General features: G+C 36.1%; 1 protein-coding gene and 1 long non-coding RNA gene across 2 annotated transcripts in view; both read right to left on the bottom strand.

Annotated features, from left to right (window-relative positions):
* Positions 1-206: 206 nt before the first annotated feature.
* On the bottom strand, positions 207-3,114 carry LOC129896628 (uncharacterized). The gene is made up of 3 exons (XR_008768006.1): positions 2,451-3,114; positions 2,280-2,367; positions 207-720 (listed from the first exon to the last, which is right to left on the bottom strand). It is a non-coding gene; the product is annotated as an uncharacterized LOC129896628 (long non-coding RNA).
* Positions 3,115-4,978: 1,864 nt separating this feature from the next.
* The window catches only part of LOC129894715 (subtilisin-like protease SBT2.4), a 57,492-nt gene continuing 44,131 nt past the window's right edge, over positions 4,979-18,339 (bottom strand). Inside the window, exons 6-10 of the mRNA XM_055970371.1 lie at positions 8,447-8,729; positions 7,065-7,411; positions 6,589-6,856; positions 5,859-6,131; positions 4,979-5,584 (exon numbers count right to left, since the gene is read on the bottom strand). Of these exons, the coding sequence (XP_055826346.1) occupies positions 5,172-5,584; positions 5,859-6,131; positions 6,589-6,856; positions 7,065-7,411; positions 8,447-8,729 (1,584 nt within the window). The 3' untranslated portion in view covers positions 4,979-5,171. The remainder of the gene's footprint in view (positions 5,585-5,858; positions 6,132-6,588; positions 6,857-7,064; positions 7,412-8,446; positions 8,730-18,339) is intronic.

Below are 18,339 nucleotides of genomic sequence, written 5' to 3'. Positions count from 1 at the left end.
CTTGGAAATCCTTTTAAATAAGGGAAAAACCATGGGACAAGAGAAACAATTGATATTATTATAGTAAAAAATTTTACACCGCGTAATCACGAGTACAATAATCAAAGTGACTACTACACACTCAAAAGAAATAATACTCTTTTGATTTTCCATCTTACTTAAAAAAATATCGCGTACACTCTATTTTTCTCTACATACTATTTTCGTGTATAGTCTATGGTATACCTCACTTTGCTCTCTAATATTTTTTCTCTCTATCTTGATGTATTTAACAAATGAGCTAATTGTCACAATCCGACTTTACAGGTCATGATGGCGCCTATCTCATACCCACCGATAGGCAAACCAACCCAAAGCCAAAACGGCTAGTAGCGAGTGTGAGGGTAACATATAACCGAAAAAAGTCAATAGGCAACCTGTCTACAATAAAAGCAAGAGCTGATGCTATTTAGGTACAAACAACTACAAAACCTCTCTCCCAAAACTTGAAAGTCACCTGTACAGAGCTACTATAGACAAGATACACCACAACTGAACCAGAATAATATATATACATATACAAAATAAAACAAATATACATGCTAGTCTTTGATAAAAAAAAAAAGACAGGCCATAATGTAGATGGAGACTGAAAGGATCCAAGAATACCGATGCTCACCACAAGTCTCCGGAACAGACAACTACGCAGGGGGAATCAACGTTGCTGGCTCGTGCTCGATCCTGCATCACGATACAAATGCTGAGTGTAGTATGATTACCAGAAATAAAGTATCCAGTAGGCATCATAGATCGACTGAGTAAGAATAATAAATAAAGATGGAATAAGCTAGAATATAACATCCCAATAGCTAAACACCAGAACCAGCAAGTTTGTGTGCAAGTATGGAAGTGACCAGAATCTGACGACGGTGCAGGGATGTACACAGGTGTAAGGCCTTACCGACTAAGCATGTATGCCAATCGAGCCCCCATAAGCCTAGAAGATACACCTACACATAATGATAAGAAAGAAAGGTGTGCGGAGTATGGTGTAATAATGTCAGGTCTCAGGTGAACCCACAACCAAAATGATACACGTGTAGTCTTAATTCCCACGTAGCAACCCGACCTGGCCTTAGACTCAGGCTGTACCTGGCCTTAGACCCAGTCTAAAATCCATCATTGCCTCAGACGATGTGGATATGGTCAGACATGACCGATATGATCTAATAATGGCCTAAGACCTCAGATATAATCCAACATCACCTCAGACTATATGGCCTCAGACCAGGGGTATATGGTATATAGCTGAACCCCGTCTGTCAAATCCGTAGTAGGAGAATAAATGACAATCAAGTGCTCGGGCCTTAAACTGTAGGGGGTTATACTCCAAGCTCCAATATAGCTCGTCAGTCACCTCCAAATCCTGAGCAAGGTCTGGTGTATTCCGAAAATACTCCCAAGGAATATGCAGATCACATGAGTACTCAAGTTCCTGTCATAGTATGGCCTATCTGAGGCTCCAATCTACAGACTCAAGTCTGCTATGCCAGTCTACAAGGATCTACGTCTCTCAAATCACACCGAGTGAGTATATAGTATGTAATCGGCTCTGAACAATGCAAGTCCAAGGCATCACTAGCCTAAACCTAGACTAAGGCCCATTAATTAGCGGATAATCAGAACCACAACAGATAACCAGTATACATATCATAGGTAATTATAACATGTCAAACAGATACCCTGTCAGCCCCATATATCAGCTACTACAACAAAGCTAATAGATACAGCCCCAGACATAGCAAATCTAAAAAACACATCCTCAGACATATCAAATCTAGCAAGAACAGTCTTGGACATAACTCCCTGCCCAATATTCATGCTATCCAAACAAGATTTACATATTCAACTCAGTCTAAAAGAGAATGGAAGACCTAGCCTATCTGAATGCCGATCACGCGCGCTTCAACTCAGTCCATAGGAGATTTACCCTTTCTAGCGGCCGCAGAGCGCTGTCAAATTGTCAAAATAGGATTTACGACGCCGATGCGGTCATATCGATACCAATATCTCAAGAAGCAGAGAAGAAGTCAATTCCAAGTTAAAAGGGGAAAATGTGGGACCCATGCCCTAAATCCCGAAACAAAGCCCATATAACGGTCCTTACAGCTATCCGAGCCCGTACCTCAAATTAGAGCTCAATCCGAGGCTCAAAACGATAGTAAACAATCCAACACAAATGTGACATTCCTTTTCAATAGTTTAAAGCTTAGGGCAACAACTAAATCAGAAAATTTTACCTTAACGTAGTACCACCAGCAAAATCAGACCACACCACGGCGATCGCCTCAAAATGTTATTCAATTTAGGCCCAAAATTCACTGAAATCTGAGCCAAAACAACAAAGTTATCACTTTCTGAAGTTTCCGGCAAGAACAATACCAATCAGCAGCAAAAACAATCAAAATTACCTCAAAGTACATGTCAAAAGCAGTTTTCGAAATCTTCACAATGTTCTCCTTGAAATTCCATGCAATATAGCCTCTGGAATCACTCCAATCGGATCAAAATTACTCTCAAAATCGCAAGCCAAAGTTGGGGGAAATGTTTGGGATAAATCTGGAAATTTCACCTATATATACTACTGCCACGTCATCACGATCGTGCACCAAATTCAGCAAACAATGAGTTTTTGGTATTGATGCTTCGACTCATATGGAGTCGGAAAAATACAAACCGTATATGAAATCTGATTGAAAACAACATTACGGACTCAACGGTGTAGTATAAATTCCTATCAGAGGTTGTTACAATCAAATGTTGGTCTCACCTTCGAATACAGAAATCCACCAAGGGGGTCAAAATGAACCCGGAAGCTCGAAAATCGAATGAAAGGTTGTTCTAGACTAAACTCGACATTTTGGAGCTAACTGCGCTATCAGAATTTTCATCCGGATACATTTCCCAAGAATGTTGACTAAAGTCAACTATTGACTAGTTTATGAAGCTGAAACACTAAAAATGGTTTAAACTCGCACCAAAAGCCTTGGGTATTGAGCCAGCCACGCTTCTAGCCTAATTTGGCTATTTTGGAGCTGATGGAATTGGCTTTAACCCAAAATAGTCTTTCAAGCTATAACAGGCCTCCCAACACAGAAAACTCTAACCGAAGTCGCTATAGAAAAGCTCTAATCGACGAAAAATGAGTGAAAATACAGAAATGATCTAGAGGGCTCCTTTTATAGAAAAAAAATGGTCCATGATGATGTAAGCAATGACATCAGTGACTATAGAAAACTCAAAGTTTGGTAGATATTTTTATGACTTAATTTCTGCTATACTAGTAAACAAATGTGTACTTGTCTTGGTGGCAAATGAGGAATTATACTTATATGGAACGGACCACCACAAATTTATCAAGGTCCGTAAAAGTGGAAGTAATTTTTTGTGAAGTGCAAGGAAGAAGAACATTAGGGTGGTCTGGTTTGAATGATAACACCAAATAATCCAAGGATTAAATCATAGTGTTATTTAAGTTGTTGTTTGATTGGCGAATTCGGAATAACTTATCTCGGAATTAATAAATAGTACAAGTTATACCTCCTCTTGAGTGGTATAATAATTCCATCATAATTTGTCATGTGAAAAATTATTAAATGACAAAATTACCCTTCAAACCCTTTATCACTTGTCACTTTTCAAATTAGTCTCAATATCTCATCGAGCAATATCAGTACATTGAGATACAATAGAAGATAACTTCACAGCATATACATATATATATGGAAGCATTTCCTATTTGTTAGATATCATACTCTCTTCTTTCTTGAAGATTCATGAAAAAAATGAGCTCTTTTATTACAGAAGAAGGATTATATGGCAGAAGTAATTAAGATCCATTAATCAACACTCATATTCTCTTCCATAAACATCAGTACTTGCTACTGATCAGTACGTCGTGGATCAAATTTTATGGTTGTATCTTAAACCAATTTACTGCTGCGTATGGATACAAATTACTGTTGTACTGTTGCCACTTTTTGAGGCCAAACGCTGCTACATTTTCGATCATTCGCTGCTATATTTTGAGCCATAAGTTGCTTTGTTTTTTATACACAGTTTTATAGTAAATGTGATATGTAAAAAACTTTTGTGATCACGCCATATTTTTTTTTTAGAGTGGAGTATTGACACCTCCAAAATTAGTACATAGTTAAACACAAAGAAAATTCATGACAATTCATACATAAAAATAATTAAGCCTAAATAAGGTGGAAGTTTTGTTTTTAAGAATGATTAACTAAAGATCTACCAGAAAAATATACAAAAAGCTAAATAAAAGGGTATTTTTGTAAACAAATAATTTAATTTTGGGAAGTATGCAATGAGTATTATTTTTAGTACAACAAACCAAAAAGTCAATAAAAAATAAAGGCAGGATAATTAATCCCAACATAACTTGTATTTGAACCAAATGACTCCTTAGTGTAGGAGAAAGGTTTGTAAAAGTGGAAAAGACAATCATACGTGTATGGAAACATGTGTATACATACAAATATAAATTTGTGGTCAATTTTTGTATTTAAAATTATAAAATCATGGTATAAAATTTTTAAATCATGCTTTTTGGAGAATTTGACATTTCATCTCATGATTTAAAATTAGGAGATGAAATTGCATGTTCAAACACTGATTTCATCTCATGATTTTAAATCACAATTGCATATCCAAACGCTTACTTATTATTCCTTTCTTTCCCAAGATTATTAGTATAGCTTACTAAATATTAGACCGATTGTTACACATTACGAAATCAATTGCCATTTTGTTCAGAAAATTCACCAAACCCAATCTCAAATGCCCTTATTTTCCTACAATTTCAACCAAAAAAAAAATGGTATGAAGTTGGAGAAATACCAATTCAGTTGTAAAATCATGGATTCAACATTTTCAATTAATTAATTTCATCTTCTAATGTATTTTACTTAACCACAATGTTTCATAATTTGAAAATACTAGTAATAGAAAAACCTAATATAAGTTACTGTGTCATTTTCAAAGTATACAGGTAATGTTAGGTCCATTTTTCATACAATTATGTGACAGTCAGAGCCAAGCTATGAAGGTACGTACTTGACACAAGATAAAAAGTGTACCTAATAATGTATTTTACTACATTACCTTTTATTATATCACGTTGTAGATATAGGAAAAATTGATAGTGGCATCTTCACGACGTGATTTAAAGATCCAGTTAGAACAATTTCACCAAAAGTGAAGTCATCAAGAGCCTGAGTGACATTGAACGAAATGTGCAAATCTTGGGTTCCATGTGGAGCTATTCTAAACCATGACGGCTCAATATTAACCGTCACTCCTTTTGGTGGCAACACTGCACTTAGATATGTCTCTGTTTTTCTTGCAACATTCGTGACTGTCCGATGTACTATTCGTGATCCATTAAGGGATGTTATTGTAATCGAAGGCAAATTTAGGTCTGATGGATTTTCGAATAACTGACCACAAATTCCTCCTGTTGCAGTTTTGACCATGGTAGAATCAATGTTTGGTAGAGAACAGAGGAAACTGATGTAATCCTCGTACCCTGTCGCGCAATAATAAGAAAATCCAAGTAAATGAGATGAGAAGAGATGAAAGAATAAAAATTAGCAGGAAAAAAATACTTTTTTTTTTTTTACTGAATTTAGAATCTGTCACATGTGGTCTTTTGATTGAGAAATTGAGCATTGAAATTTTAAAAACTTCAACTTATTGATTTTGTCATTTCATTAAATTCTCTTACAACTTGATCATGCTAGAAATATAATTAGTAGACATGAATTTCACTTATATGGATATGGAAATGAAAAGAAATATACCTGCTGAAAAGACGAGACCAGGATGGAGAGCACGGGAGGGATTGACAAGGCCAGCACCAAAACCAAAAGGTGCAGAAGTGTGCAAGCTGTAGAGATCAAATCCATGCGCCATTATGGGCTCTCCAAGATTATCATAGGTGCTGGCTGTGGTTGATATTGCTGAAGCTATCATTGATGGTGTCCACGATGGATTGTATTGCTTTATTATTGCAGCTACGCCAGCAATATGCGGTGTTGCCATGCTTGTACCAGACATTAGAGCAAAATTATGTCCTGCATTCATTCCTTGTAATCTCAACTCTCTCTCTCGACATATATATATATATATATAATCATTTTGAACAACTACACACATAAACAAATTGCGCATTTGGCATTTGTATATTATTAGAGCTGGAAGTCTGTTAGGTTGTATAGAAGAAGAGGTAGATGAATGATCTTGATTGAGGTGAGGTGCTAAAAACCCCTATTTATACTTAAAGGTCTCAGGTTCGAGTCTTGTGATTGACTCGCCTTTTTATGTCAGTCGGCTCCAAAATAAATTGTGGACATCGGATGAAAACAAAATAAAACAGAGGAAAAGATCAAAGTAGCAGCAGTTGGAAGTCTTATTATAAGTTGTTGGTTTTTTAGTTTTAGTAACTTTATACTGAAAGGACTAAACTAGGAGTATTAACTTTATACTAGGACTAAACTAGTTATGAAAAATTTGTAAGAAATAGTGACATACCAGATAGAATGGGATCTGAAACACTGATGGGACTCCAAGCTGCCCAAATTTGGTGTCCAGGAGCCAAAATATCAGGCTTAAGAACATCAGTAGGATTTTTACTTTCATCAATGTAATCAGGGCCCCTTGAAGAAAATCTACTAACAATAGGAGCTCTACCCTTGTAAGAAGCATTTCTTCCTTCACTTATTGCTGCTCTACCACCATATCTTACCACTAACCCGTTTGTGTCCCTTACAGTTTCTCTTTCATAGTACTGCAATATATTCTGCGAATAGAAATGAAGTTTTAATTAATTAAAAATGCAGTTTGATATCAAAGCCTGTTTGGTTAAAGTACGGTGTTGAAATTAATTTATTTTGAGAAGTACAATTGTTATCAAAAAAGTATTTTGGGAGAGTCGGAGTTTGTTTTTGACTAAATAATCTAAAAAGTGCTTTTCTTAATAGGCTAAATATACTTGTTTTGGCACAAACCTGTGTATCATTAGTTGCTGGTATTATTATGGCAGGAATAGCGAAAGGAATAGGCTCGGCTATGAAATCTCCATAAGTTGGATTTGCAACAAAAACAAATGCTCTGAATCGTAGAAGGTTGGCTGTCTGTATGATGGCTGTAAGAGTAGAAGTCCCATTATAGAAACCAGTTGAAAATGTGCAAATCACAACACTGCCTTGCACAACAAGAGGGTCAAATGCCTCTGGGTATTGGCATTCCTCGGCATTATTGGCTATTCTTGGCAATGTGGTATTTATCTTAATCGCATCCTTAGCCAAAACCAACTTATTATACTGAATCATCAATTGATCTCCTACTGTAGCTCCTACAAAAGAATATATAATTCAATATATATACATCCCTCAAAAAAAAAAAAAAAAACTAGCTAGCTTTATTATCATCTTCGAGTTCTATGTTCCCTTATCAAATAAGCTTACAACAACAACATACCTTGTGCAGTCCCACAAAATGTGGTTGTTGTCTAATAAGCCTACCAACTACATAATATTTGTTTTTATTGTTATTCCTCCTGTATTAAGGTTAGTAAATCAGAAACTATAAAGATGAAAATAAAAAAAATAGTATCCGAGTCCACAGAATTCACTGTGTGTCCTTAAGGAATTTAATCCCCTCACTGTACCCGAGGTTATAGATTATTTCCTCTCAAGATAAAACGGATAAACTATTAAAGAAGTAGCGGTACCTCAAACTTCAATAATTTCAGCGAATTCAAAAGCCAGCAACAAAATCACACAAAGACTCAACTTTGTTTGTAAGAAAATACATGCAGAAGAGGGAGAAATTCAATATTTAAAAATGAGAGAAAAATCCTCTATTTATAGACAACTAAGGTAGTGTGAACAGGTGCTTATTGTAGCTTATCGGAAAAGTCACAACCCTTCATAAAAGTTACAACCTTTCGGAATGGTCACAACACTTTAAAGGTCACAACCTTTCGAAAAGTCATAACCTTTCGGAACAGTCACAATCTTTCGTAAATGTCACAATCTTTTATTTCCCATTCATCCTTTAAAACCCAACATTTATTACCCGTAGCAGCCTAGCACTTCAAGTACCCAGTCGTTTCTTTCAATGTTTTCAGAGAACTAGAGGAGGCCTAATTAGACTCAGCAAAATGTAATGCCCGCTGGTGTATTTTATCTTTATAGTGTTGGTGCATAACAACAAAGATTCAATTTGTTGTATTTGTGTTTGACATTTTTAACAAGAGTTTTGAAGAAAACGTAATGTTTCAATAGTTAAATGACTTGGGTTATTCCTAAGTTAAGGGCTATATATCTAGGAAGAAAAACTCTGAGATAAAGTAAAAAATAATGATTATGTAGCATAATGTACTAACCTGATAATCCTACACCTCCAATTTTGAGACCGTTACCAAGGATAAGAGTAGCAGGATAGGTTCTATCAGTGTCACAAGCAGCAACACCCACTGCCCATGGACTATAAGAGATGACAGTGTAAGGAGAAGGACCCCCATTCCCAGCTGCTTGAACAACAAGCGCTCCAGCCTTGTGTGCAGCTAACATAAAAATCTCAAATAGGCTCAACAAAGTTAGTGTATCTTCGGGTGGTTCTTCTGGTCCTACTGACAGAGTCAAGATATCTACTCCATCTAATACTGCCTGCAAATCATTTCCATCCGTCAATCTCTTCGACATTAATTTTGGAATTTGACATTTGTATATGCTAATGCTAAAACAATATTAATTTTTTTACCTTTTTTTTAATGAATAATAGTAGTGTCCAATCAACTTGCACACATTATACTAAAATGATAATTACTGAAGAATAGCGGCAAAATTGCAAAGGAAAAATGACCAATACTTTTAAGATATTGTAACGAAACGTCCCTTTAAATTGAGTATTTCTATTTTAAATGATGTTTCATGCATGTTTATACTTGATTTTTACTTTTAAAACGTAAGAATTTGAACGGGAAACTTATGGACTTGAGGCCTAAAACCTCAACTAGTATTGAGGAATTCAATGACAAATGAACTCCGATTCGAAAACTAATCATAATTGAACTCGATGGCTTATGGACAAATTATAAACTTATTGGTCCATGAATTTTGTTAATTTGAATGTGACCTACTTGCCGAATGAACTAGTTCTTTGTGGGAAACTCCTTGTTCAATAGAGGCAAAAATCACGACCTATCTCCAATATGATTTTCCCTAACTCTTCACTATCACACATAACAAATTTTAAGATTACAACTTTTTTGTACACCTAAGGAATTGACTCCTACCGCCCCCACATTTAACCTCAACAATTCTCCCTAATTATTGGTTACTCTCCGTTCTTCAAAGACTCTATGCAATCTAAAAAGTCCCTTTTCAACTCAATACAAAATCAACAACTACACAAATAAATAGGAATGTAAGAACATACACTTTGGAACCACAAGAATCTAACTATTGCAATTTGAAACTATATTGATGAAACTTGATAGGAACATGTTCTTTGTTGTAGTAATTGACTCTTTTCTTCAAGACTCTTTCATATAGATCTCTCTCTATATATAGGCTCTCTTTTGACTGGTAAAGTTGCTGCCATGTGACCAGGAGGTCACGGGTTCAAGCCTGGAAACAGCCTCTGGCAGAAATGCAAGGTAAGGCTGCGTACAATAGACCCTTGTGGTCGGGCCCTTCCCCGGACCCTGCGCATAGCGGGAGCTTTAGTGCACCGGGCTGCCCTTTTTTTTTGTGATGGTCAGCCTATAAAGAATAAAAACAATACTTTATACAAGAGTAGAATCACCGTTTATGTTTCTCCAAATCCAACCAAGAATTGGTTCAAGACTTTCCAACAATCCAATCCTTGTTTGACTTCATTTGGAGTCGGCCAAACTTTTTCTAATTTCAATCTAGTTCTTTTTGTTCAAATATGGAAACTTTTCATGTTTTGAACTCCAGTTTCTTGTAGTATTGAATTAAGGCTAATTACAATTCTTCAAGGTTTCCTTTTATGTGCGTGGAATATGTAGCTTCTTTTTTGCGTCAACCAAATAATCTTCAGTTTTGTTTGAAGGACTATATTCTCTACTTGTTGTAGTGTTGTCATCTTTACCAATTCCTTTATAGATCTACTAATTAGGACCTGGTTCTTTACTTTTTAGTCCATCTTTATTCTACATAGATTTTCACTTGTACAATGTTTATCAATCATCCTTATGATCTTGAATCTATATTCAGATCAAGGTAGCTCAAAAGATTTAACCTCGTTTCCTAAGGATTGACTTTGACTAGGTTAATGGGTGAGACCATTGGAGTGGACAACTTGATTGTACCATGATAGTGTCGGGGAATAATGTTGGGTGGAGGAAGCACCACAACTAAAGTTTGATATGACAATAAATATGAAAATAAATTGGATACGAGAATTTTACGTAGAAACCCCTCTAACAGATAGAAGGGAAAAACCACAGGGTAGAAGGATCTCACTATTAAAATATGGAGTACACTGTTCTCAAATACAAGGAAAAAACAATAATTAATACTTCTCTCTTATAAAAGAAACAACTACTAAAGAGGACACTCAAGACTACAATATTTTTCTTGGTGTATAACTCTCTTTGTATTCTTACTCTCTCTTTTTGTGATGATTTAAATGAGGGCAAGAGGCCCTCTATTTATAAGAGATTGAAAATGCGTGAAATGATTTTACGCGCTTAATGAAACGCGTTGCTGGCATAATTTTTCAACAAAAACTGTTTTCTGCTGCCTGTGCCTACCTTTTTTCCCTTTTTTGACTTTTCTTTTCATTCTCCCACTTGAAGATTTAATTGAGAATTAATTAAATTTTCACACCATTCTTTCTATCCAATTACTACAATGTTACATTTCTGCTAGGCCAATAGAAGATTGATACCATATGAACTTGTTACTGTTGATTGGCTATGTAAACATATCTGTTAGGTTGTCATCAGTGTGAATTTTCTGAATATCCACACTGCCTTCTTCCACCTTCTCACGAATGAAGTGATATTGAAATCGTATGTGCTTTGTCCTTGAATGAAATGCCGGATTCTTTGCAAGATGCAAAGCGCTCTGACTGTCATAAAATAGAGCAACCTTCTCGTGTTTGTGCCCGAGTTCCTCCAGTAACATATGCATCCATATTGCCTCTTTGCTAGCTTGTGTATCTGCTACATATTCTGCTTCCGTTGTAGATATAGCCATGATAGATTGCAGTTTTGAAACCCAGCTTACAGCTCCTCTAGCAAGAGTAAACACATAACCGGTGGTGGACTTGCTTTTATCAAGATCACCTACATAATCTGAATCAACATAACCTTTAACATTAAAGTCTGATCCTCCATAACACATTGCAACATCTGAGGTACCCTTGATGTATCTTAGGATCCTCTTAATAGTATTCCAATGCTCTCTACCAGGATTAGCCATGTATCGACTAATCACTCCCACTGCTTGTGCAATGTCAGGTCGTGTACATACCATGACGAACATTAAACTTTCCACTACTGATGCATACGGTACTCGAGACATCTCCATCCTCTCTACTTCATTGCTAGGACTCAAACTTGAGGATAACTTGAAATTAATAGGAAGTGGGGTAGAAATTGACTTACAGTCTTGCACTTGAAGCGTCTCAAGATTTTCTTCAAGTAGTTCTTTTGAGAAATCCAAATCTTCCTATTATTTTTGTCTCGGTGAATTTGCATTCCTAGAATCTTGTTTGCTGGTCCCATGTCCTTCATTTCAAACTCCCTAGCCAACTATGCCTTTAAATTTGTGAGACGATCTTTGTTGGGGCCTGCTACCAATATTCGTCAACATACAATAGTAAAATAACAAAATCGTCATCACCAAATCTCTTGTAATAAATACAAGGATCTGAACTATGCTGTTGTATTCAAGGCTTATAATAAAGGAATCAAATCTCTTATACCAATATCTCGACGCCTATTTGAGACCATATAGAGATTTATTCAACCTGCAAACCAAGTTCTCTTTTCCCTGTTCTTCAAAACCTTCTGGTTGGAGCATGTAAATTTCTTCTTCAAGTTCTCCATGAAGAAATGCAGTTTTGACATCTAACTGCTCCAAGTACAAGTCAAATATAACATATATCTCCAATACCACTCGAATTATTTTGAGTCAAACCACCGGAGAAAATATCTCATTGAAGTCTATATCTTTTTTCTGAGCGAATCCTTTCACCACCAATCTTGCACGGTACTTCTTCACTTGATCATTACCATTGCGTTTGATCTTGTAGACCCATTTATTTCCAATGGCCTTCCTTCTTTGTGGTAATTGAAAAAGATCCCATGTTTTATTTTTATGAAGAGCTTCAATTTTTTCTTGCATTACTGCCACCCACAGAGATGATTCTTGGCCTTTCATAGCCTCGTGAAAAGTTGAAGGCTCTCCATCTTCTGTTAGTAGACAGTATGCAATATTACTCTCCATAGAATAATCTGAGTGCCAAGCTGGTTCTCTTCTCTCCCTAGTCGACCATCGAACATGTGGAGTTTTGATCTCAGCTTGCTCTTGTTCTTCGTGCTCTGGTGCTGCTTCAGAAGAAACTGGAACTTCTTTTTCTTCAACTTCAACTGTAGTAGTCTCTGATTTTTTTTTTAAGTGCTACCTTCTTTTGCTTGTATCTTATTTTCAACAAATACAACATCTCTGCTGATTACCACCTTGCGGGCTGTGGGATCCCACAAGTGATACCCCTTGACTACATCAGCATACTTTAAGAAAATGCATTCCCTGGATTTTGGATCCAACTTCGATTTTTCTTGGGTGTTGTACATAACATAAGCAGGACTTCCGAATATATATAAGCGAGAATAATCAGCTGGTTTTCCTGTCCATATCTCCATTGGCATTTTCAGATCAATTGCGGTTGATAATGACCGATTGATCACATAACATGCGGTTTTGACTACTTCTACCCAGAATTATTTTTCCAACCCTACAGTTGTCAACATAGCTCTTGTTCGTTCCAACAAGGTTCTGTTCATCCTCTCTGCTACTCTATTTTGTTGTGGAGTATATGCCACTATGAACTGCCATTTAATACCTTCTTATTTACAGAAGTTATCAACTTCATCACCAGTGTATTCTCCTCCATTATCTGTCCTTAAACACTTGATCTTTTTCTCAGATTCAAGTTCTACCCGCGCTTTGAACTGTTTGAAAACTGAAAAAACATATGCTTCCTCTTGATTGGATACACCCAACTTCTCTTGGAGTAATTGTCGATAAATGACACGAAATATTTCGCTCCTCCTAGGGACTCCACCGGTGCTTGCCAGACATCAGAGTGGACCAGATCTAATATTTCCTTGGTTTTAGCAGAAGAACTGCTAAACTTCAGTCTATTTTGCTTATTGGTAACACAATGCTCACAAAAGGGTAGTGAAACCTTTTTAAGCCCTGAAAGAAGCTTTTGCTCAACAAGAATCTTCAAACCTCATTCCGATATATGGCCAAGTTTATGATGCCATATCATCGTTGATTCTTTAAATGAACTTGCTGACGTGGTTGATGTTTCTCCTTCTTAGTGTATTTCACCTTTAAGCACATATAGATTTGCAGCAAGTTTTTTTGCTTTCATCACTACAAGCACTCCTTTGGATATTTTCACGAGTCCATCATGAGTTTTGTATGAACATCCATTATCATCTAATTGTCCCAAAGATAATAGATTCTTCCTCAAGTCTTTTACATATCATACCTTCTAGATGGTGCATATCGTTCCATCATATATTTTTATTTTGATGGACCCAATACCAATAACATCCAAAGCATGATCATCTTCCATGAATACAGACCCTCCTGAGATAGGATTATATTGATGGAACCATTCTCTCCAGGAAAGTCATGTGCTATGTTGCTCCTGTGTCCATGATCCAGAAATTAGTAAAATATTTTCTGCCTTCATTATTTGATATTGCTTCACTACATAAAATGTCGCCATCATTCGAGGTACTTGCAACATTCCCTTGAGCATTTGATGGCTCGGAGTGTTCACTCTTCTTCTTGAACCGACAATCTTTCTTGAAGTGCCCTTTCTTGCCACAGTTATAACACTTGATATTCTTCTTACTTCTTGATTGCGATCTACCATGATTGTGACTCCCAATGGGGCCACATTCCGTTGGTCTTCCTCTCACCATCATCAAAGCTTCAGCTTGCTGGAAACTTGCTTGTCTGTCTTCCTTATTTTTGCACCGATTTTCTTCTTCTAAGACAGTGGCTGCAATTTCATCGAAAACTAGATTGTCTGTACTGTTCGTCAGGTTGATGATGAGTTGATCATACGAGTCAGGTAGATTTTGAAGTAGAAGCTTTGTACGTTCAGTCCCCTCTATTTTGCAACCCATTGTCGTAAGTTGTGAAAATAGAGTATTCAAAGTATTGATGTATTCAGTAATTGGCATGGACTCTGCCATTCGAAGAGTATATAATCTTCTTTTTAAGAAGATTTTATTATGCAAAGACTTGGCCTCATACAACCCCGTAAGAGTATCCCATATTTTCTTCGCCGTCCGCTTTTCAGCCACACTAGACAACACTTGATCAGCTAATGCCAAGTGTAGATCAGCAACTGTGTTGCTGTCTATGTCATTCCACTTGATGTCCTTAGTAAAGTCTGTGGGTCTGCCTTCAATTGCAGCTAAGCAATTGTTCTTTCTCAATATCGCTTTTATTTTTATTTTCCACAATGAGAAATTAGTCCCATTGAATTCTCAACGTCAAACTTTATTATATTCGACATTGTTATTTGCTTCACATCCTTTTAGATTATTTATGAATATTTTTGTGAACAATTGTGATAAATTGAACCGTCATCAAAATTACTATTCACGTGAATAGTACTATTCACCGAATTTTACTATTCACGAAAATTTACTATTCATGAATAGTATCTTCGCATAAAACAAACAGAATAACCGATGGCTATGATACCACTTTTGGGTAGAGGAAGCACCACAATTAAAATTTGATATGACAATAAATATGAAAATAAATTAGATACGAGAATTTTATATGAAAACCCCTCTAACAGATAAAAGGGAAAAGCCACGAGGTAGAAGGATCTCATTATTAAAATATGGAGTACACTGTTCTCAAATACAAGGAGAAAACAATAATTAATACTTCTCTCTTGTAAAAGGAACGACTACTAAAGAGGACACTCAAGACTACAATATTTTTTTTGGTGTATAACTCTCTTTGTATTCTTACTCTCTCTTTTTGGGTTGATTTAAATGAGGGAAAGAGGCCCTCTATTTATAGAAGATTGAACATGCGTGAAATGATTTTACGCGTTTAATGAAATGTGTTGCTGGCATAATTTTTCAACAAAAACTACTAGCAATTTCAACAAAAACTGTTGTCTGTTGCCTGTGCCTACCTTTTTTCCCTTTTTTGACTTTTCTTTTCAAATAAATTATAGTAAAGTACGTTGATACAAATGATATTATGGTGAGATGACGTAATCGATCTGGTTGGTATCATAGGATATGCCTTACACACAGTGCACTAATTGTTTTATGTCAGTGATGAATGTACTCCAACTAAGGAAAATTGTAAGATCCTATGGATTCCTACCTCATAACAACAATAACAACCAAGTGAAATCCCACAATGTGGGGTCTGGGGAGGGTAGAGTGTACGCAGACCTTACTCCTACCAAGATAGGACGACTATTTTCAGGAGACTATCAGCTCAATAAAAGCATAAAAATTGGTCAGATACGGTTAAGAAATTCAATGCTCTATGGAATAACAAATAATGAAGCGTTACAGATAAAATAGAGTAATCAAAGTATAGAAATTATTATATAATAACAGAAATAACAGAAATTTGAGCACAAGAAATCGTAATGCACTACTACGCCTACGAATAGGAAAGAATAACGAGGCTATGTACTAGCCTCCTACTTCATAATTGAATCAAATTTTAGTTTAAGAATATTAAAGTCACCAACTATTTCTGAGAATGTGGAGACTTTACAAGAATGATTAGGTCATTTAAATAATGGAAAGTCCAAGGAGGGGTGTTGATGTGTTTTGGACTCAAGAATGAAAGGTTGAGATGACAAAGGAAAATGGAATAAACTTTAGTGGTTTGTAGACCGACTTGCGATCTGTAGGCTACCTCATCAAGTTGGAATAATTTGAAAGGATTTGTGGCACATACTACACTTCACAGAATTGTTCTACGATCAATAAAAATGCTCCGCATAAAGCCCTCCCACTAGGCCAACATCTGTCAACTTTTGTGCCCACCCTGGATCTTTTTTACTGCTCATAGAATCATTTTGCAGACTGCATAATGTGATGCAGATTACGCTTTCTATAAATAGAGCATTTTAGGGAGAAAGAAATTAAGAACATATTTTAGTTTGGGCATTCCATTTTAGAGAGAAGGAAAAACTTCTATCACTACAAACTTCTATCACTACCTAACACCTAAGGTAACTCTTAGTGGGTTTTCGATTATTCCATGCCCAATACTGATTGATCTAACGCTCTGACATATTCAACATCATATATAATAAATCATTCAAAAGTTTAAAATATTCCTACCATACAACCCAGGGATCCAAACTCAAAAGGTAATGCCTCTCCGATCCTTTCAAATATGAGTAGTTAATGTGGGTATAGATGAGTTGAGCGCCATGGTTTTAATGAGGGAAATCACTGGTTCTTTGTAGAATCCCATAAGTTAGGGCTTAGGATTTAAATTGGGAGAATGGGGTTTGAGGGATTGGGGGATTTATGTTTCATACTCATTAAACATACAAGTTTGGCTCATGCATGCTTGTTGATTGAGAGTCAAAAAAGTTATGTTAGTTTTACTATTATAAGACCTCGAAAGTTGAAAAGCCAAAAAAAGAAGAAAAGTTGCAGAAATTTATCTGATACAGGCTTTTACGAGCCGATCTATGAGCCATAGGAAGTCCTACGAGCAGTAGAAAGGCAGCCATGGAAGGCCTAGACAATTGAATATTTTTTGGAGTTTTGAGACGAGCCAAATTGACGTCCGTAGAAAGTTACACGAGCCGTAGGTGAGGCTCATAAGAAGGATTCTAGGAAAGGGAATTTGACTAAGTATCCAATAACTCTATGAGGAGGTCCTACGGACCCTAGAAGTCTCTACAATCCATAGAAAGTGATCAGAGACTTTGTTTTTGGGTTTTGGAAAAGTTGGCAGGACGAACGGGTCCTACGACACATAGGACATTTGACGACCCATAACTTGACTCGTAGGATGGGTCCTAACTTTTGAAATTTTGCTAAAGTATTGGGATGTTTGATGAATCATTTCGATGACCCGTAAGACCATCGACAACCCTTAAACTTGAATTGTAGAGTGATTATGCAATTTCCAGTAGCTCAAATTTTAGTGCACTAGTCCTACGACTCTATCCCTAGACCCGTCGAAGGACCTACAACCCGTAGGTCCCAATCGTAGGTCCCATCTAACAGTTTTAATGAGGGTTATTTTGGGTATTTATTATCTCTTCTACACTTAAGCTATGCCATTTGGGGGTATTAAACCAAGCCTATAAGTACCTAATTCCTTCAAAATTCCCCCATTCCTTTTCATTCACTCAAAACCCCCAAAAGAACTCAAGCCTTCTTCTCCGAGAATCTTCCCAAGGTGTATTAGGGTTATTCAAGCTTTAAGTCTTCTCTTCCAAATTTTAAGGCTAGAATCCATCAAGGTACATGGGAATTCATCCATGGATCCTATTTCATCCATGGAGTTCCAAAGATTTCTCTCTTTTCTATCACTTTCAATTCAAGGGTTCTAGGGTTTTGATCAAATTGCATTGGGTCAATTAAATTATACTTTTATTCAATTTCAATAGTCTATTCATGCATGATTTAAGTTTAATTATTTTGTTCTCTAAGTTATGCAAGGATTCATGTATTATGCTATGAAAATTCAAGTTTTAAACTATGAATTTATGAATGATTTATGAAAGTCATGAACTATGTTTTCAAGTATGTTTCAAACAAGTAACCATGATTTTATGAAAGGTTTTCTCACTATATGAAGAAAAGTATGATTTGGATGCTTAGAAAGGTAAGTGTCCACATGTTATGTTATGATCATGGTTTTCAAGAAGCTATTCTTATTATGTCATTTTATGAATGTGGATTGATATTTATTTTCCTTTCCTAATGATTATATTTTCATGTATTCCATTGATTGACTTAGCACCGAGTGAATTTTCGGT

The sequence above is a fragment of the Solanum dulcamara genome, chromosome 7, assembly GCF_947179165.1.
Source record: "Solanum dulcamara chromosome 7, daSolDulc1.2, whole genome shotgun sequence".
Lineage (NCBI taxonomy): Eukaryota > Viridiplantae > Streptophyta > Magnoliopsida > Solanales > Solanaceae > Solanum > Solanum dulcamara.
Note: the sequence above shows the minus strand (reverse complement) of the source record. Positions and strands in the feature narration are given on the sequence as shown.